Here is a 22,115-nt window from a genome sequence, read left to right as displayed (position 1 = left end):
AAAAAATACTTAAAATGTCAAAAGCTCTCTTAGATAGCGTAAAAATAGCGTGAAAAATTTGTTTTGCTAATAATTCATGAATGGTAAAAGATATGAAGAAAAATAAAAATACTAGCGTGTAGACTAGAATATTTCCTATCGATTGGGTCTTTTACTTTTTTTTGACCTTACTAAAAGTTTCGAAATAAAAATAAAAACAGGTAAGGGTGGATGTCTCTATTATCGAGGGTCTAAGAAAAACTTTTAAAAATGTAATTATCAACGTAGATTTAACTATTTTGTCGTCATTTGAGTACTGATTGGTTATTTAACTAATGAACTATACGTGAGAATTTTTCCGCGGTAAAAAATTAATGATTACAATTACTTAATTAAACAAAAAAACTATATTTTAGCTCTATTATCGAGCCCCTATACAGCTTATGTACCTATTATCGAGCCCATATTATGGAGGCCTGTTCGTATTTTGGAGTCCCAATTATTGAGCTCTGAGTTTCACATAACATATCATTGTAATGATACAGGGTAGACAAGGTTTATGATTCTAATTTGACAATGAGTAGGGTAGTGTATCTATTTAGGGTAAGTACCGGGTACAATAATAATATTTTGGAAATAATATTTTCATTTTTTTATCTATTTATTTCAATGTATTTAAATCGATAGTAATTAAACACTCGAAGGGAGCAATAAAAAAGTGAAGTTTACAGCAATGACAAGATATTTTAAAACAATAAAGTAGGTACTACTACTACGTAGTATAGCTCTTAGAGAATTAATAAAAACTTTGAAGATTACAAAAATACTTAGTACATAGGTAGACATTCTTACTTTTGGTAGCACAATATACATTAATTAGGACATGAACACATAAACAATAGGTAAACCCTTTACAAATTTTTTTTTTACTTCTGTGTTGAAACTTTTTGTTGGTTGTTTTTAATTTTTTTTGGAAAGTCCTCTGCTCTCTTATCATATTTTTTTCTACCTTATCTTGTTCAATTTTTTCTTTCTTTATTATAGCTTCTGCTAATTTAATTTTTTTTTCAAGTATCTTTCTTCTCTTGAATCAGTCTTTTTTTATTTTCTTGTTCAGTGTACCAATTTATTCCTTCTTCAGATGACAATACTGATAAAGGTTTATTTATTTTTCTCCTGCTCGTTCCATCTTTTTTTTGAATTGGCCAATATAAATATTTGTTTGATAAATACCTGGCAGGTAACAATCATTAAAATTTTTTTCATTTGAATTTTCTTTGTCTGCTGATGATAGAATAGACTCTGTCTCTGTAGCGATAGAAGACAAGGTATGACTGGATTTATCAAGGGGCAAGGGTATCCAAATATTCTTTTCTTTTAAAGCATTAGTCTCATATGTAATCGTGCTTTCAACTATACCATTTATTACTGTAAGCTAAAAGAAATTGTTTTTTATTATATGTTGTAAATTGAAAAGCCTTGTAGCTCTGACCCCCTAACGACACACAAATATAGTTGCGATTATCATCGCTCACGCCGGCAATTTTTTCGCGGAGTCCCACATGCAACCCACCTGCATACTTCGCACGTTCCTCATCGCTCAGGAGCTTCAAACCGAGGGTCGCCGAGGAGGAGGCGTCGTCGAGGGAAAGTCGGAGTGGGCCCTCATTCCGAGGCTTAACCGCCCTTTTCTTGACACTCTCCTGCAACATCTCGTCCACGGTCATAAACAACTTGAACGGCTCACTATTTAACGCATCCCATGACACTGGCTTGGGCCATTCCAACAGGCGATCGTCCTCCCGCTCGCTGGCACTCGCTTCCATTTCCCTCTTGCCTCCGAGCGACACCCCCTCCCCCCCACGAAGCCTCAGCCAAATATTTCTTCTGTCCCTATCCCAAATAGGGGCATGTGTACTCTTAAGCTCGCTCAGTACGTCGCCGCCTAACATCACGCGCTTGCTTGGCGCTATCGCTCGATTGACCCCTGCATCCTCATCATCTCCTTCGAACAATCCGCGAACATCCTGCAGACCCACCTCTTCTGACTCAGAATCAGGGGTTACGCTTATCTCGCTACTCACTATCCGCTTTTTCTTCAACTTCCCGAATAATTTGATACTACCGCTATCACCAGCCAGATTGCTACGCTTCTTGTCACTCGATCGATTTTTCGCATTCGCTTTGCCTCGCTTTATCGCTTCACACGCTTCTTTCGCTGTCTCCGTCGTCTCACATCCCGCCCTGTGGGGTCCAGGGAGCAAGCTCTTTACTGGCCCCCCAGTTGCCAGTTTCCCAGACTCTCACGAAGTGTTTCGCATACGCTACATGATTTGAAGGTCACACCTCGAAGGCCGCATACTTGGCAATACACATACCGCGGCATCGTGCCCCCAACCGCGCCCTCGACCCGAGGGGGTCGGTTAGGGCAACCGCGCGACATGTGGCCCTTTTGCTGGCACGCGTAGCATAAACTCTCGGGGCACTGTGCCGACCGATGGCCTATGCCACTATACGTAAAACAGGCGCCCATAAACGGCCCAGGGCACTGACGATCACTAGCTGGATTTTCTCCAAGCATTCGGAACGGGTTTGCCTGTGCGGTGGGAGTGGGTGGAGGCGGAATCGGAGGTCGCAGCCCCAAGTTCCCCCTACATTGGGTTGGGGTACGGATGGCCATACCCATTGGCCTCCAGTCCACGCTGGCGCTCCAATGTTTCTTGCGACGTTGGATTGTGTCACTTGCACGGCAGCCGCGTACGACGGATACGGTCCTGGCTCCACGATCGCCGGGCTTGGTGACGGAGGGTTTGGTACCGGCCACTGTGGCGTGGGAGGCACGGAAACGGCAGGATCTGAATTTCCAGACGGCTTCCCAGGTCCCCGCTTCTTAGCCCCCTTATTGAGTCCTGGTGTCTCGACCGCAGCAGCGGCGACCTGCTCGGGGTTCTCTTCGGCGATCCCCGCTACCTTGGCCCTTGGCGTGGAGCTAACAAAAGCGACGAAAAGAGCCGCTAACTCGTTCACCTGAAAATTTGGCGCTATCAAAAAGCCCGTCCAATTCACGCACACGCTTAACTTCCCCAAGCTTAACCGCGTCTCTCTCTCTCACTCTTCTACGTCTCTTTCCCTTTTCCCCCCTGACTCACGCTCGTACTCGGCGCCGCCTAACCCAAACACTCCTAAAAACTGGTAAATTTTTGGCGGTTTCAAAAAAAATTCCGATCAACCCGGCGAAGTGGTGTAACAACACAGAAAATACCCCCGCATGCACTACGAACGCGACGCCACTTCGCTAATATGAAATAAAATATGCGACGACACTAATAACACACGAAAACGACTATCCTACCCACGACACATTCACTCACGGCTCACGGTGATTCTAAGAAAAAAAATTCGTAAACAGAGAAACACTATTTGCGCACTTGTACACTGATTATCGTTCCCCGGCTAAATAGCCCCACGTCGAGCGCCACTTTGTAACGTTGCGTTTCCTCGCCCTGTAACACGTAGAGTGTCCCGGCCAGGGCGATCCCGAAGCAAGGCTCAAAGACACTTGAATTATCACCGATTCGGCACTGGAAACGACGCAAATGGCACTGCACCTGAAACACGAAAATACTACCGCTTAACGACGCTCGTGGCTCGGCCAACTCAGCTCGGCTCCTGGAGACTCTCACCTAAAGGAAGTCCCGCCGGGGGTAGCCCGTCGCGAAGCAAGCTACTCTCCTAGGGAGAAACAAGCCCCACGCCCTGAAAGAAAACGCTGTCCGGCATTGGCTTACAAAATAATGACACGAAATGCGGTTTTCTCGTATTATTAACTTCACTTTATTTGTTATTACACTTACGCAGCCTTACGCGTCTAGGCCCGGAAAATCTCGTCGCGATCCGTCGCTACGCCACGGCACGAATTCCGGCAATCACGCTTCTCTCTCACCTGCGCTCACTCTACGATCCTTATCCCAAAGGCCGGCTCCCGCGGCTCTCCCTGGCTACAGGCGGCCGATAAACGCACACACTCGCTCCCACGCACTACTTCTCGCGACGACACTACACGCTACTTTACCTCGGAGTTTCCCATGGTACTCTCTGCTTCCGCGACTCCTCAGCTTGTGACCTTGACTTCGCAGTGCACGGATGACGATGGTGGTCGTTCCTGGGTCGTCTGGCGCAAGGTCAGGTCCGGTTGGCTGCTCATGGTCGCTGGCTCTCCTTGTCCGTCTCTCCTTCTTTCTCGATTCTCTCCCTCAATTTCTCCCGAAAATGCGAAAAACTCGGAAGCTCTGGTTCGCTCGAATGTTACTACAAGAGTGACGCGTTAGGCCCACCAATTAGTGCAGCCTCGCGCATTACCGCCCTATCTCTCTGTACATAGGTATCGACAGTCATACTAGCGACTCCTACTCCTACACAAGTACTTTCGCTCATACACATACTCTTGGACGCGGCGCTGTTTACAACAATAGACGATGATACCTTTGGTACATATATGCGGCGCGGCGATTACAAGTATATATACATATGTGGTGAGGTACTACAAATCCTTATTTACTAAGTACATGTGTGTGTGTTTTCGTACGCCGTAACTCTTGATGCATGGGTTCCCGCTATTCTCTTGTCTTCTTTTTCTCTTCTTGGCGCTACTCTTGTATCCGATTATTCTCACGTAGTACATAAAACACACAGACCCGGACCTTTATTAGCTCAGTAAATCTCTGCGGTGTTGCTGCTGCTTGGGCACATCTTTAGCCCAAAAAGACTTTGCTGCGTTATACTGCTTGCTCGAGTATAATTGCTGTTGCGTAGGTACGTCTACTTCGCTCGAAGTCTGGATGGGGAGAGTGCCGCAAGCGCGCTGCCCGAGCCAGACCTACTCGCGGCAAGCCTCATCAAATGTTTAATACAATACGCGGGAAGGGGGAACAGACACACTCGCCCAAGTGTATTAAATACGCACTCCTTGCGGGAGTGTGACCCCCCACCTCTCGTACAGCAAAATCCACGAGTTAAATTAAAAGAAAACTCGCAGCAACAGCGCAAAGACACTCGCCAGCGATACTTAAATTTATAAATGAACAAGCTCTTTATAATTAAAAATAGATTCCACCTTGATGACGCGTTTTGGTGCTTAATGCTACAGTGTCAGAGAAAAATGACTCCGTCATATCGGCAGTTTTTGCATACAATCGCACTCTGCATCGTTCAAATAATATGAAAATTTCTTTGGCGAAGCTTGTGCCAAACAAAAGGATAGATATAAGTCAGATGAAAAAATTTGGTTGTGTGTCCTATATGAGAGTTCAGAGAAATACAGACACAAAATTCCAGGCCAAAGAAAAGAGAGCATTTATGGTGGGTTACACACCCACAGGGTATCGGCTGCTTTGCCCTGACGAAGGAAAATTCTACGAGAGTAGGGACGTCAGATTCAACGAACGTTTTGTATATGGAGACATATATCGACGGTTGGGTAAAAGACAGAGCCAACTCAGATACTTGGTGAAAAAGGAGCCAACTCGAAATTTGAGTTGAAAAAGGAGCCAACTCAGGTTCGGGTTGAAGAAGCAGCCAACTCGGGAGTAATTTTTTTTCATCAAGTTTTGTCATGGTAGCACTGAAATTCACAATATAGGTATACCTACATAAACGAACAAAGATTTTTCATTAATCCAATGGTTCAGAAAAATAATTTATGTTATTGTAATAGAGTGTACTACACTTATTAAATTATGTACTTTGCAAGTCTGCTGCGATTAGACGTAATTCTATGATCAGACTATGGACGTAAATCATTTTAAATGTTCTTCAAAAAATTTTTAAATACTGTTTTATTTTCAAACGTCGTGTTAAATAAAAAAAACTTGTGTTAACTATACAAATGTTTTTTTTCGTGAGCTGTAGCATGAACAGTTATTATAATCTTTAATTTTTCTCTACTATTAATACACTAAATGTATGTCAATGCGGCGCGCTACTTCATAATATTTTCATAAAAACTGTGATATTCTTGTGGGATGACACCACTCTGGCACATATCTCTAAGATCTTTTTTTTAAATTATTTAATTCAATTTTTGTATTGTATGCTTTGTTTAGTGCATGATTTACAAGTGTGTGTGAATTCAGAGACGTAGTTTGGAATCGTTCATCAAAATCGTATGTAAAGTAAATTGTAGAATCTGGAGTAATTTTAATTTCTCTTACTTGCAATACTTTTGCTTTACATTTTTTATGTTTGTTTTAGATGTTTAGCACCATATGATTTGAACAATTTTGAAAATAAAGTAAAGGGTGACCATGGTATTATTAAATCAGATTTGAGAGGCAAACATATAAAACAGATAAAAAAAATAATGTATAAAAAGTACATAATTTAATAAGTATAGTACACTCTATTACAATAACATCAATTATTTTTCTGAACCATTGGATTAATAGAAAATCTTTGTTCGTTTATATAGGTATACCTATATTGTGAACTTCAGTGCTACCACGACAAAACTTGATGAAAAAAAATTACTCTCGAGTTGGCTGCTTCTTCAACCCGAACCTGAGTTGGCTCCTATTTCAACCCAAATTTCGAGTTGGCTCCTTTTTCACCAAGTATCTGAGTTGGCTCTGTCTTGTACCCAACCGTCGATATGGCAAAAGTTCGATTAAAAACTGGGAGAACATGACAGTAGATATAAAACTAGATGAGTGGTTTTTAATCTTCGAGAAAGAGAGGGAAGAGATGACAACATCCAGTCGTACGAAGAAAACTAGGAAGGCCGAAAAAGTCAACGGAGTTAGAAGCAAACATGGCAGATACGAACCTAAAGTGTAAAAATCTAGTTATAGATGTCAGTTTTGCGGGTTTGGCTATTGCTGACGACTTCATAAAAAATCTAACTTTTAAAAAATATGATACATACATGGCAGATAAAGATACGTCTGCAGAAGATCTCACTCACTACCTGCTTCTGGCTGAAATAAATTAGGACCCGTCTTCATACAAAGAAGCAATAAAGGCAGCAGATCGAGAAGGCTGGATTCGAGCGATACAAGATGGGCTTGATTCAATGGCGAAAAATGATGTATGGATTCTTACAGACAGACCTGTGGGTCTTATAAACGGCAGACGCCCAAATATAATTGTCTCTCGCTGGGTACTTAAAAAAAAGATCGACTCTCAAGGGCAGAAAAAATACAAGGCATGGCTGGTAATTCGGGGACTCGAAGACAAAAATGAATACGATTTGGCAGAAACCTACGCTCCGGTGTCGAGATTGCCCTTGATCAGAACGGTTCTAGCTCTGGTAAATAAATCTAAATACATGTCAGCTAGACGTAAAAACAGCTTTCTTGAATGGTACTCTTGATCATGAAATATATATGGAGATATCAGAAGGTTTGAACTGCACACACCAATAACGTCAGAATAAAGTCTGTAAGCTGCAAAAGGCCTTGTATAGGCTAAAGGTCAGTCCTAAAAAATGGCATGAAAGATTTTCGGAAGCAGCGATTAAAATAGGTTTGAGGTCACACATTTAAGAACCATGTCTGTTTACTTGGCACGAGGCAGACAAAATTCTTATTTTAGTTCTATATGTTAATGATATGATTATTGCAATTAATGATCCAAATCGCTTAAAGTCTGTTAAAGAAAGTCTGCAAAGCGAATTTGAGATGACAGATCTCGGTGAAGTAGAATCTTTTCTAGGTATCGAAGTCAGAAGAGACAGGGAGAGGCAGGTCTTGACCGTGACTCAGACTGATTATATAGATAAAATTTTAGCTAAATTTGGGTTCGAAAATTCAAAACCCGTTAAAACTCCCATGGTCACTGGACATATGTTAAATCAATAAAGAAAACAAAAAGAACAATCTGAAAGGCAGGATGATTTAAAGGAGACAAAATCGGCAGAAAATGTTCCTTACCGAGAGGCTGTGAGCTGTCTATTATACGTAGGTAACACTGTACGTCCAGATATCAACTATGCTGTAAATGTACTCGGTGGACATCAGATAAATCCAACTGATGAAGATTGGAACATGGTCAAAAGAGTGTTCCGGTACTTTGCAGGTACTAAGTCTTTTGGTCTAAAGTTCTTAGGAAGGCAGGACAACTTAAAAGCATTTTCGGATGCCAGTTTTGGTGATTGCAAGGGCTCTCTGACTACGAGCGGGTATGTCATCAAACTCTTCGAAGATTCTGTAGCCTGGAGAACTCACAAGCAGACTTACGTAGCATTGTCAACATGTCAGGCTGAATACGTGGCACTAAGTGAAGCATGTAGAGAATTGATGGCAGTAGACAATTCTCTCAAAATCATCCTAAACAAGACTTGTTGTCCAGCTGACCTATAGTGCGATAATAAGGCAGCTGAATTAAATTCAAAAATAAGTGGAAGCAGAAAATTGAGACATATGACAGAAATTCATGAACATTATGTCAAAGAATGTGTGACTTATGGCAGAGTAAATGAAAGGTGGTTAAGTACTAAAGAACAAACGGCAGACATTTTTACAAAACCCTTGCCCATCGAGCTCCACAAAAAATTCAGAAATCATATCTTTAATGAAGTCTGTAACTAAAATAAATGATTAATATGACACACTCTGTTTCAGACAAGAAGTAAAGTGCTCGCCGGACGATCGTGATCCCTGGCCTGTTTAAATCTTGTTGCCAGTGCCATGAAAAATGGACAATTAAAATAATATTACTGTGTGAATTAAATTTATATCTATTTTGTATTTTTATATCTCATTAGCTATCTCAAGTCGGGAGGGAGTGTTAAAGTGCATGACTGTATCGATAGGCTGTAGGCATGCGCGTCTGCGCGAGCGTATGTGTGTTTGTGTTAGAGGAGAGACACATACAGCGCCAGTCAGGTGAGCGTCCAGTTCTGATTTGACCATAGTCAAGTGTACACGCAACATTTAGCTTTCCTTGTTTTTTATAAAGTCTGTGCATAAAATAAGTCAGTTGTAGTCAGTCGTAAGTTAGTTTTTGTCAAGTCAGTTAAATAAACTATCTTGTAAAATATCTATTGTTCGTGTTTTCTTACCGACCGAGCGAGGACCCGCGCCCTGCCATGCAACGTCGGTCGCTGCGCTCTCTCCCGGTTTCCAACCTCGTGCGTCACCGCGCTCGGCCGGTGGGACTCACTCGTGTACGAGGGCTCAGTGAGGACAGTCGCACGCCACACCAGAGAAGGAGAGAAGAAGAAGACGACGACTACACGCCAAAGTGACTATCCCTTGAGCCTTTTCTTTTGTTTAAAGTGTTGTAACGCACTTGTAATCCCATACGAATAAATAAAGCAGTAAAAACAAACATTTGGTCCTTCGAGCCGGATCCCGAAGAGAAGAGCAGCCAACGCCGCAGCTAGGGTGGTCACAGTCTGCGATTCGACTTACACAGCGTAATGTAAGTACAGTTTAAAGAAATGTTGTGTGATGGAGGTCGTCGTGGTCGACACAGTTCCCACGATTCGACACAGGTGTTGGCCGCGACGAAGTCGTGCCGCCATTAACGCTTGCCTTGCTGGCACTCGCGTTATAAACAGCGTGCACACGGTGGCTGCCGCGGTCGCCACAGAGCCCGCGGTCCAGCAGCTGTGCTCGGCCACGGCAGAGATAAGGCCGTACGGCAGTCGATGCGACGCTTTGTTCAACGCCATTCGAACGTCGGAAAGCGAGGCTTTCGCGGCCGCCATTGTTAGCCGCGATCAAGCGCTCGCGGTGTCCTCATCGGCCGCTGCCGCCTTGTTGGCCTCGTGTCGCGCGCGTCCGCCTCGCGCGGCGGAGCTGTTGCGCTTCGCTGGCGCGGGGGGTCGACGCCGAGGGACAGGCTTCGAAGCTTGTGTAGCTTGCGTGCGCGTTGGCACGCGCGTGGTCTACGCACGTCCCTTCTGGCATCCTCGCCCTTTCGTGTTCTCTCTCTCTCTCTCTCTCTCACTCTCTCTCTCTGTCTCTCCTTATCGTTCCCGGTACCTCTCTCACACTCTTTCTCTTTCACTCTCCTTCTATCTGTTTTGTCTGCCGTCGATGCGCCGCGCGTCGACAGCTGTGTCGCGTCTGGCGATGACATGGCCCCGCCGCTCATGGCCCGGAGGCAAGACATGCTTCGTGCAAACGTCAAGCTAGTGATCGCTTTTTCAGGTCGAACGACGACTGGACGAGCCTGCTCGGCTCCCAGAGTGCCCTCGCCAGCGTCATCAGCCGGTTCGCACGGGACGTCGAGAAGATCGACCCCCCAAACTGGAGCCTAGGTTTCGTGGAAGTAAGGCTCGCGCTGCTGGACGGCTACTGGAACACGTTCTAGGCCAATCACGTGAGTCTCCTATAGTCACTGCCGCCTGAGAAGCTAGAGTTTCTTGACCAGATGTACTCGACGGCAGAGTCGGACTATATCGCCTCTCGATCACGCCTCTACAACGCAAGAAACACCCTCATGCCTCTCCCTGGCCCGGGCGGCCCCGACCTGGACTGTCATAACTCGAGACACGGAGCCCGCTTGCCCAAGATCAGCATCCCTTCCTTCTCGGGAAAGCGAGAGGATTGGGAAAGTTTCCGGGACCTCTTCCGCGCGCTCGTCCACGACGATAAACAGCTCACCGACGTGGAGAGGCTGTTTTATTTGAAATCCTTGGTGGACGGAGACGCCAAGGCCGCTCTCGACACCGTTCAGACCATCGGTGCCAATTGCCCAACGGCTTGGGCCTTACTTGAAGCGCGTTTCGAGCACCGCCGTCTTCTTATCCATGATCATATCACGGCGCTCCGTAACATCAAGTCTCTGAAAGAAGAGTCAGCTCGAGGGCTTCAGGGTCTCCTCGACACCCTGGGAAAACATCGAGATCAGTTGGAAGCTCTGGGTCGCCCTGTGTCTCAGTGGGACGACTGGATTGTCTCCTGCGCGATGACTGGCATGGATCCGACGACCTGGCGCACGTGGGAGGACAAGATCGAGCGACTGGAGAGCGCTGGCACAGACGCCACGGCGGAAGTTGCCACTTTTGCTGCCTTGACGACTTTCCTTCGCCGACAGTGCCGCGCGCTCAGCTCCGTCGAGGCCTCTCACCCTGCTCGTTCAGCCAACACGGCCAGCATGCGCTCTCCGGCCCCCCCGTTTCCTAGACGGAACTTTAGAGCCCTTGTCACCAGTGGCTCGCTGCCGCCATGCCCGTCGTGCAGAGAGTCGCACTACCTGGGCCACTGCGCGCAATTTCAAGGCCTTGACGTGCAGGCCCGGCGACGCATGGTCTATAAAGGGCAGCTATGCTTTAACTGCCTGAGACCAGGTCACGCAGTAAAGTTCTGCCCTTCACGGTCCGTCTGCCAGCAGTGCAGGGAGCCCCACCACAGTCTGCTGCACGAGAGCAACCATCGGCGCAAGCCTGAATCGGATCAGCGTCCCTCTTCGCCCAAGAAGCCAAAAGTCGACCCTGCGGGCCCGTCCGCCACCGACTCACAGCATCAGGGGCCTCCATCGTCCTGACTAGCCGTACTTCCGACCGCTCTTGTCCAGATAACCGGTCCCACCGGCCGACGAGTCGCTGGTCAAGCTTTCCTTGATGCGTGCTCTGAGGTTACACTCATCTCCAGCCAGTTGGCCCAGCAGCTCGGCGCAGCTCTAGAAGTCAACGAGGCGAGCATTCATGGGGTTGGGGGAGGGTTGACCATCCCTTCGAGAACGCGAGCGCATCTACGCCTTGAAACTGGAGAGCATGCACCGCCAATCCACCTGACAGCGCTCTGCTTGCCGCGGCTCGGGCTCACCTCTCCGTCTGGCCCCTTGCACCCAGCCGTGATGAGACAGTGGCTCGATCTTGAGCCTCTGGCCGATCCAGCGTTTGGCACACCTCGCCGTGTAGACATTCTGCTCGGAGTCGACGTTTACCACCACCTCATCGAACCAGGTTACGTTCAGCGTGACGAGCTCGTCGGACAGCGCACGGCTCTTGGCTGGACTCTCGTCAGCCGTGCCCCTGGTCTGGGCTTGAACGCCCTCATCGCAGGCACAACTCTGCACACGAACACCCAGTTGCCCTGGGATCAAGAGCTGGCTGCGCAGCTCCAGTGATTCTGGGAGATCGAGGAGGTGCCACATGTCAGCCGCCGAGCGCCTGAGGATGTAGAATGCGAGCGAATCTTCGCCGATTATCATCGCGCTGACGACGGGCGTTACATTGTGCGACTTCCGCTGAAACATGACGATGTAAGCCTCCTTGGTGACAGTCTGCAGGGCGCCACCGCTGGCTTGCGCTCGTTGCATCGTCGGCTGCAGCGGACTCCCGAGACGGCTTCTGAGTACGCCCGGTTCATGGCAGAGTACATTGCCCTCGGTCATGGGAAGCCCCTTACCAATGACCAACTCGCTGCATCGCACCGTCCAGTGCACTATATTCAACATCACGGCATTTAGCAGCACGGTGACCAAGGTCGCAAACTGCGCGTTGTTTTCAACGCGTCGAGCCCGACTTCCAGTGGCTATAGCCTAAACGACGTGCTCCATGCTGGTCCTCGGCTCCAGACGGCTCTCCCCAGTGTGCTCCTGCGTTGACGTCGTCACCGGATTGCGTTCTGTACTGACGTTCGCATGATGTTCCGCCAGATCCTGATTGATAAACGCGATGTCAAGCTGCAGCGCATTCTGTGGAGCTTCGACCCAAAGCAGCCACCTAAGCACTACCAACTGCTCACCGTTACCTACGGTGCCTCGTGCTCCCCGTACCGTCCCAGTGGTGATGAACGATCGCTACGCTGATGACATCCTCTCTGGCGCTGATGATATCGGCTCGGCCAAGCGTCTGCGCGACCAGCTGATCGGACTTTTTTAAGCGGGCGGTTTCCCTCTGCAAAAGTGGGTTGCCAGCACGCCCGAGCTTCTCGAAGACCTTCCCGAAGACGTCCGCCTCCGTCCTACTTGGGATCAGCTCAGTGTTGAAGGCCTAGTCAGCGAACTGGGCGTAGGCTGGGACCCGTCCTCGGATTTCTACCATTTGACGCCGCCCGTTGTCGAATCTCAAACCACAAAGAGTTCCATGCTCGCCGCGCTCGCAGGCTTGTTCGATCCGTGCGGCTGGCTTGCCCCGATCGTGTTGAACGCCAAGCTTTTACTGCAAGACCTGTGGCGCGCGCTTGGACTGGGACGAGAACGTACCGTCCTCCATGACTCGCCGCTGGACCGCTTTCACCGCCGAGCTGCAGGCCATTTTCGGGTTTTCTCTGCCTCGTTGGATTAGTATGTCTCCGTCGTCAAATGTCCAGCTGCACTTGTTTTCTGACTCCAGTCGCCGTGCTATGGCCGCTGTTGTATATTCGCGGCTGCGGTCTTCAGATGGGCCCGCTCTCTGCCACATACTTCTCGCTCGTACTAAGCTTGCGCCCATCCGCGCGCTCAAGCCGATGACCGAGCCCGCCGCTTGCTTGACCATCCCACGTCTGGAATTGCGAGCTGCTCTCATCGCCGCCAAGCTTCTTCGCTCAGCAGCCAGCGAGTTGGGAGTCGCGATCGAGCACTGCCACGCTTGGTGCGACTCTCAAATTGTGCTCCACTGGATACGCTCCGATCAGCCGGCCAACAACGTGCTCGTCGACAACTACGTCGCTCAGATCTAGGAGGTCCTGCCACCCAGTGCCTGGCGATACGGGCCGTCGCAATCGAATCCAGCCGACTTAGCCACCAGAAGTGCCGACACGAGTGGCCTCCGACAGCAGCCCCTGTGATGGAGAGGCCCCACGTGGCTGGCCCAGGACGACAAGTCTTGGCCCCAGGAGACACTGCCTCTGCCCACGCCCACGCTCTCACTCTGCTGCGCCTTCTGCGCGCCTGAATCGGACCTGCTGCAGCTCTTCTGGAGCTTGCGCGCTGTACTGGGCCTTCTCGTGCGCGTTCGCCGATGGGTGCGACACCGCTTGCAGCGCATGCCCACCCGTTCTGTGCTTTCGTCGTTGACGCCGTCTGAGTTTCAGGACGCTTTTCTGGCCTGCGTTCGGTTGAGTCAATCGATGACGTTTGGGGATTAGTTGGCACTCCTGCGGAAGCGTGAGCGTCTTCCGAAACGGAGCCTTTGACCTTTTTTTGCCGCCTTCCTCGATGTCGACGGTGTTCTGCGTGTTGGCGGGCGGCTCGATCACTCATCGCCGTCTTACGAAGAGAAGCACCCTCCCATTCTCAGCGGAACATCGCCGCTCGCTCGACTCGTGGTCTCTTGGGCTCACGCACGCGCCCTCCACGGTGGATATCGCGTTACCAGCGCATACGTCTCCAGGCGTGCCTGAATTCTCGGTGGGCCACGCCGAATCAAGGCTCACATTAGAGGGTGCGTCATCTGTGCCCGGTTACAAGCGCGCTCTTCAAGCCAGTTGATGGCTCCGCTGCCCGCGTCTCGCGTCACACCGTCTCGCGCTTTTGATCGCACCGGAGTCGATTACGCTGGGCCCTTCTCCGTGCTTTCATCGAAGGGACGGGGGATCCGGACCACAAAGGGCTACATCGCTGTCTTCGTGTGCATGACCACCAAAGCCGTGCATCTGGAGCTTGTTGGCGACCTTTCCGCGGCCGCCTTCTTGGGTGCTCTCACCCGTTTGACCGGTCGTCGAGGCCGACCATCCGAGCTTTGGAGCGACAACGCCACCTGCTTCCGTCGAGCTGATTTGGAGTTCCGCGAGGCGTTGCAGGGCGCAGAATTTAACTGGGACCTAGTCGCCGGAACTCTTGCCTCCCAGGAGGTTTCCTGGCAGTTCATGCTTTCTGGTGCGCCACATTTTGGAGGACTCTGGGAGGCCGCGGTCAAGTCGACCAAGAGCCATCTACGCCGTGTTCTCGGTTCTCGTCATCTAACGTATGAAGAGTTCTCTACGGTTCTCGTTGGAATCGAGGCCGTGTTGAATAGCCGCCCGTTGACGCCCTTGTCTGGCGATCCCTCTGATCTCGAAGTTCTCACGCCTGGACACTTCCTCATCGGGGCTCTCGTCGATTCCATCGTCGAAGCTACCCCCGCTGCAGAGAATTTGGTCCCGCTCACGCACTGGGAGCTCGTCAAGGCCGTTCGTGCCCAATTCTGGACGCGCTGGAGCCGTGAGTATCTAAATACTCTCTAACAGAGGCCGAAATGGAGCGCTGTCCGTCGGAACTTCGCGGTGGGGGACCTGGTGGTTCTTCTTGACCCTACGCTGCTACAGTCCAGCGGACGCTGGCCTCTAAGCCGTGTCACCCGCATACACCCTGGATCCGATGGACTAGTCCGTGCTGCTGCCGTCAAGACGGCCACCGGCGAATACGTGCGGCCCATTGTCAAGCTTGCGCGTCTTCCTGTGGCACCTGCGGACTCTAGCCTCCCTGCGATGGACGATCGAGGGACTCCCCCCGCTTCGGCGGGCGGTGACTAGGGTTTCGCTCTTGGATCGAGGCGGGCGGGATGTTCGTGTTTTCTTACTGACCGAGCGGGGACCCGCGCCCTGCCATGCAACGTCGGTCGCTGCGCTCTCTCCCGGTTTCTAACCTCGTGCGTCACCGCGATCGGCCGGTGGGACTCACTCGTGTACGAGGGCTCAGTGAGGACAGTCGTACGTCACACCAGAGAAGGAGAGAAGAAGAAGACGACGACTACACGCCGAAGCAACTATCCCTTGAGCCTTTTCTTTTGTTTAAAGTGTTGTAACGCACTTGTAATCCCATACGAATAAATAAAGCAGTAAAAACAAACATCTATAAAGTCGTCTCCTAATATCCTCACCCAAAACCCTTCAGTTTTCGTTAACTTCTCATTGATATTTCCGTAATTATAACTCAGACCCTCGATAATAGGGACATCTACCCTATTTTTCGTAAGATGCCACGAGAGTGAAAGAAACAGAGCACGTGGTCTAAGCAGACTGTATTTGTAGTGGTGCGGAGAAAGAGGCAAGAGAAGAGGCAGCAGCCAAGCAAGCAGGATCGGATTTTTGTTTTTCAGTTTACGAAAAGTGCTCAAGATTTTTTTTTTTTTTTTTTTTTCAATGAATGAAATTAGGTGAATTAGTTGGTTTTTACGCCTTACAGTGAATTACAAAAGATAAAACTAATGTTTTCAATTCATAAATTTAAAAATATAGTATTGAAATACTAGTACACGATTATTCTTTATAAACATACCGGAGAAAAATTTTCTGCAAAGTAAGTATATTTTGCGTAAATCAATGTTTTGATTGTACCATTTACGTTATAAGTGAAAATATAATGCTTAGGACGTTCTTTCAGAATGATAATAAATAAATAATTGGAAGAACAGCGTCTATAGATCTTCTTTATTCTTTACTAGGCAAGATTACCTTGAGTGTATACCTTAATGTCATTATTTATTTATTTATTTAAACGACTAATAATTATAGTTTTTCTTTACCTACTTAAGAACATGGAATTTAATCCAATGTGTAAAATTGATAGTAAATAATTATTTAGAAAATTTAAACAGCGATAACTAGCAAAATCGTCCGATTTTTTGCCAATATTGTTTATTTATAGTACTCTTCGTCATTATTTTACGTTGCACTAACCAATTTTTATCAACGACGCCCAGATTCAAATGCTAGATGTTATAAAAAAAATTTCGTAGGTATTAACAGGTTACTTGCGTGGCTCGATAATCACTAGCCCCTTGCACAAACTACGGTGTAGATATCAAAATAGGTTAAAAACAGCTGTAATTTCGCAAATTTTGAAAACCAACAGTTTTCAAATCTGACTGTTTTGTTCAATGTACTGTAACGAAATAACATTTTTACGACAAGGTGTACCACTACATACATGGTCTGCTTGGACCACGTGCTCTATCTCTTTCACTCTCGTGACATCTTACAAAATATACCTGTATTTATTTTTATTTCGAAATTTTTAGTGAGGTCAAAAAAAAGTAAAAAGACCTAATTGATAGCAAATTTTCCACTCTACACGCTAGTATTTTTATTTTTATATAGTATGGTTTGTTTGTGAGAGGCATAATAGTTAGACGCGTTTGGCGTGCTCGGCAATTTTCTGCTATCGAAAAAAGATTCGAATTGTATTACATTTTGTATAAAAAATTATATTAAGTCTTCCTAAACACTTGAACTGTTTGCAGTGGCATACGATAAAACTATTCTGAGTAAAAAAAATGTTTGCAAGTGGTACAAATTCTTCCAAAAAAGGCCGAGAAGGTGCCAACTATGAGCCTTGGTCTGGACACCCAATTACGTCAACAACAGATGAAAAAGTTCAAGCAGTGAAGAAAATTGTTTCAGAAAAATTTCGAATCAATCAGTTGGCTCATGCCATGAAATTTTTTTGAACGTTTTGGGCATGAGACATGTGTCAGCGAAGTTTGTTTCGAAACTGTTTAATTTTGACCTAAAGAACCGTCGCATGAGCATTGCTCATAAGGAGCTGTTGACAGACGTCAATGATGATCCTGATTTTCTCAAAAGGGTCACAACTAGTGACGAATTATGGCTATATGGTTATGATATCAAAACCAACGCCCAATCGTCCTCATGAAAGAGCCAAGGTGAGCCAACGCATCAAATGTCAAAGTTTTCCTCATGGTTTTCTTCGATTATTGTGGCACAGTGCATTATGAGTTCTTACTATATGGTCGCACGCCGATAGAGAGTATTATCTTGAAGTTATACGCCGCTTGCGAAGAGCAATACGAAAAAAACGTCCAGAATTGTAGAAAAACTACTTATGGCTTTTCTATCACGATAATGCCCCTGCTTACTAATATTTGCTTGTGAGAGATTTTTTGGCCAATAACAACATGACAATCATGCCTCTGTCACCATATTCATTGGATTTGACCCTATGTGACTTATTGTTATTCCCAAGCTGAAGAGACCTATGAAAGAATGGAGATTTGCGCAGGATTAAGGAGATAAAGACTGCATTGCTGGAAGAGCTTAAGGCTTTACCGGAAAGTGATTTTAAGAACTGCATCGAGGACTAGAAAAAGCGTTGGCATAAGTGTATTGTATCTGATGGGAATAACTTTTAAGAGAACAGCAAAATATTTATAAATAGATAAACATGTTTTCCTGAAAATTTCAAGTTACCTTACTTCTCGTACACACCTCGTATATTCAATTTTGTACACTATAAAGTTACAAAGATTTGATGGATGGCCAGGCGTCTACCCGTTTTCAAAAATATTTATTTTATTACGGTACTTTTTGTGATTTGGATATTATCCCCTCTTCAACTTTTCTGCCTCTTAGTTCACCAACATTTTCATCCAATCTTACATGCTTATAACTACTTTACTCGTTACTATTTTTAATTATAAGATATAATAGTTTACTTAAAATTATTTTAAAGAAATATTACAGTCAGATTTAGACTAAAGAAGCCCTTATAGTCAGGTTTCTAATTCAACAAAAAAATTGGGTATGATTGAGGTATGTTTACGCCTAAGATGTGAACGATATTCTTCTTACCAAAAGCACAAAGCGCGATTTTGAGCCCGTGGGACCTACTAATAACACTTTATTATTTTATTTCATTATAATTAATGGGCCATTAACTATTTTGTGCATTAGGGTAAAATAATACTTTGTTCGACTTTGAGCTCAGAGTCATCGTAGGGCGCAAAAGCCTTTATGGCCATTTTTTTAGCTTAAAAAGTTTACCGTACCCTCGGTGCAATTTATTTAAATGGAGTTTAATTATTTCCCCCTCCACCAATTTTTAAGATCCTCTTACGTCCCTCGTATTATATTTTGTTCAAGGAACGTATATTAGAGTCAAAATAATTGTATCATATTTATAAATGTATGCATAATTATGTTTTTTTTTTTTCTCCTACACAAAGTAAAAAACGAGATTGACTTTATTTAATTTTTTACAAAGTATGTTAAACTTAACAGATTAACATAACATGGAATAAATACTAAAAAATATTAATTGCACAATAACAGTTTAAGGATTCCTCTATTCCTTTACCTCTTTCACCTTGTAATCACTTTAAAAAAATTTGTATTTATATGAGTCTAATGAATTTTATGTTTGCTTTTAATTCTAAAATGATTCCGTTTAGTTATATAACGCTGTACATTTTATCTTTTTTTTACGCTGCCCTCGAGGAAAATAGATTCACTTAATACTTTTTATTTCAGAAGAAATTAATCACTATTTTCACATTTTTTAATGAGTCGTTTGAAAACTTATTTCTACAACTTTCATAACTATATAGTTCAACTATATAAGTCTTATGATTAAACTTTTTTGTTAGTATTAAGTTAAATCTAATGAAAATTTATAAGATGATAAATACAATTACATAGCATGTGTGATTACACTTACAGATCTCAACTTGACATTGTAACAAAATAATAAGAACTGTGGTAGTCATCGTCAGTAGCCCTACGCATTCACGAATAGATGGATCCCTTCTATAACCAACATAAAAAAAAACTATTACTATTATATAAACACTATTATCGTTCTTTTCAAGCGTACCCTGATCGGGAAGTTAGCAGGGCTCCCAAGTTAAAGTTAGTTAGCTGTGACTTATGTAAGTTGCCTAGATAGTACCAAGCTGGGATTGTAAGGGGACTCTGCGTGGGCTCTAACTAGGGCCACGAAAGTTGTCATCTACCTAGCTTTTCCTTATACACATCGAGAGTGGAGAGGTGTATTCATATTTGTTTGGGAGCAGCTGTGTATATTGCAGATTGCATGTGTGTGTTAAAAAATTAAAGCAGTGATAACTGTTTTTATAAATTATTATGAACGAAGTATTACTCAAGTTAAATTATTTTAATAAATTGTGATGGGTGATAAAGTAGAGCGTTTGTTGTTGTTTAAGTTAAAAAAAGTTCGTAAGCGTAGAATTTGGATGCGTGGAATAATCAATGAAGTGCGGGCATTCACTGTTAGTTAGAATGCCAATGTTAGCCCCGCATAATCCCCCATTACACTGCGCCATCTACCTCTATGTATTTGCCCAGGTTAAACTTACATAGGTAACTGGGTAACCAATGTAGGCCCAACATAAAGCTTTCTTAAGCTTTCTGATCGGGACCCGTTCGTCTCTCACATATACGTAGTGAAAAACATTGCAAGTATTAATATTGAATTAATAAATTCATTCGTTTTAAATTTTAAGAAATAAAAATATGTAAAGAAAAAAATATGTAATAAACATGTCAATTTATATAACAGTTTCCCAATGCGTATAAAATGACATCCTACAAAAATCGGTATTGTTAAGGAAATGCATATAAAAATTTTATATAATATTGATTGGTCAATATTCATAATATGTATATTATTTTCAAAAAATTTTTTTAACGAAACTAAATAATTATAAAATATTAACACATCATGTCCTGTAGTGTTACGCTCTAACGTAGCATTTTTTAAATTTTTCACGTTATAAATTTTATTACAAATTATTGCTGATGTACAGAAGAATAATTTCATTTAATCAATTAATTCACTTGCACTAATACCTAGTTACACGCACGCACGCGCACACGCCCACACACACACACACACACACAGATACACTTGAACAGGCAATAAATAATGTAGCATATCTAAGTTTGAAAACAGTATACGACTTATATGTAATTATGTACACTAATTTATTAAACTATAATATTTAGGTGGAGCTATTGGGTAGAGCCGGTACAGAAATTATTCTGCAACTGTTGGGTGGAGCACATCGGCTGAACCCGAACAATGCGCACCAGTGGCCGACAGTGGTTGCCCTTTGCGGACCACATAGGTCTGGAGCAGCCGGCATCAATTGCGCGCGACAGCTCTCTAGTCACGGGGTCAAGACAGTGGTCTACGTCGAAAGTTCGGAAGATGTCTTTCTACTGCAAGAGCTCTCACTCTATCGGCATACGGGCCACAGAGTCGAAACAGAGATTATGAACTTGCCACCAGTAGCGGATCTTATAATTGTAGCGCTTTGTGAAGAGAAGTCTCCCAGAAGAGTAGCGCCCATAGCTAAGTGGGTCAGCAATAACAAGGCATCAGTTCTTGCTATCGAGCCACCTTCTTCTGGTACCCCTGGTATCGTTAGCAAATACTGTCTTGTTTCTGGGTTGCCCTTGGCCCATTGTCCTGAAAATGGTAGGCTATACTTGTGCAATCTTGCTTTGCCGGCTAAACTGTTTGCGGAAATAGGCATCACTTACCGTTCGCCCTTCGGCCCAAAATTCGTTATACCTCTGCACCTTAATAGTTCCTAGCCTAAATTTGTCTTAACATGACACTTATAAACAATGAACGGACTAACAAATTTATAAAACAAATATTATTTACAAATCAGTTAATTGACCGATCCAGTGCGAGTAATTTTTAATATTGTTACGATGTTACGTTAATCATCGATTTATCCCATCTTAAATTTAATTTGACTACCTGATTTCTCCCGAACAGAGAATAATTTTAAATTCTAATCCAAATCCAATCCGCGTTTTCTACCAAGGATCTGATTTTGATGTATATTTCGAATCCGAGTCGGATCACCGCATTCAACATCCGAAGATTGGATCCTAAGAGGTTTGATAGCAATATCTGATTTATGAAACGTGGTGTATCTAAAAAAAGATGTACAACAAAACTTGTATGCAAAATCACTGTTTAAATATACTGCTGGTATTTTTACAATTTTATTTTTTCTAAAACGAATACAAATTTTTATTTGAATATTTAATTTATTTCTTAGTACTATTTTGTGTGACAGGCTGAAGTTTAGACTCAACAGCTTTGATTTTTTTTCATAAAAAATCTGTTCAAGTATAAGGAAGTTTATAATTAAATAAAAGTCTTAAATGTTTTCTGTCCCACAATCATCTGAAACGTTGTTATTATTATTTTTATTATTTTTTTTGCAGTGTACTCTACAACATAATGAGTATTTTTATTATAATCATAGTCATAACCACATTTTTAGTATTCATACAATTAGTTTGACCAACAGTATCTTCCTTTTCTAAAAATTTTTTTGCTGTAGTTATTTTTTATTGAATTCGTTACAACTTATTTTTGCGTTGAATTTACTTTTATTCAATACAATTATGATTAAACTGTTCACAGAAAAATGAATGCATCAAAGAGATTAAATAATGTGAAGCATTTTCACTCCAGGCAAGTAATTTTTATCCGAAACGGAT

General features: G+C 44.5%; 1 protein-coding gene across 1 annotated transcript in view; it reads left to right on the top strand.

Annotated features, from left to right (window-relative positions):
* Nucleotides 1-21,639, top strand: part of Edc3 (enhancer of mRNA-decapping protein 3) — a 47,101-nt gene extending 25,462 nt beyond the window's left edge. The window contains exon 6 of the mRNA XM_014357471.2: nucleotides 20,595-21,639. Within this exon, the coding sequence (XP_014212957.2) occupies nucleotides 20,595-21,188 (594 nt within the window). The 3' untranslated portion in view covers nucleotides 21,189-21,639. The remainder of the gene's footprint in view (nucleotides 1-20,594) is intronic.
* Nucleotides 21,640-22,115: the final 476 nt, after the last annotated feature.

This window comes from Copidosoma floridanum, unplaced genomic scaffold (assembly GCF_036245765.1).
Source record: "Copidosoma floridanum isolate Cflo_tuat_1 unplaced genomic scaffold, Cflo_Japanese_pri ptg000011l, whole genome shotgun sequence".
In the NCBI taxonomy this organism is placed as follows: Eukaryota; Metazoa; Arthropoda; class Insecta; order Hymenoptera; family Encyrtidae; genus Copidosoma; species Copidosoma floridanum.
The sequence above is the reverse complement of the archived record's forward strand: the minus strand, read 5'-3'. Positions and strand labels throughout refer to the sequence as shown.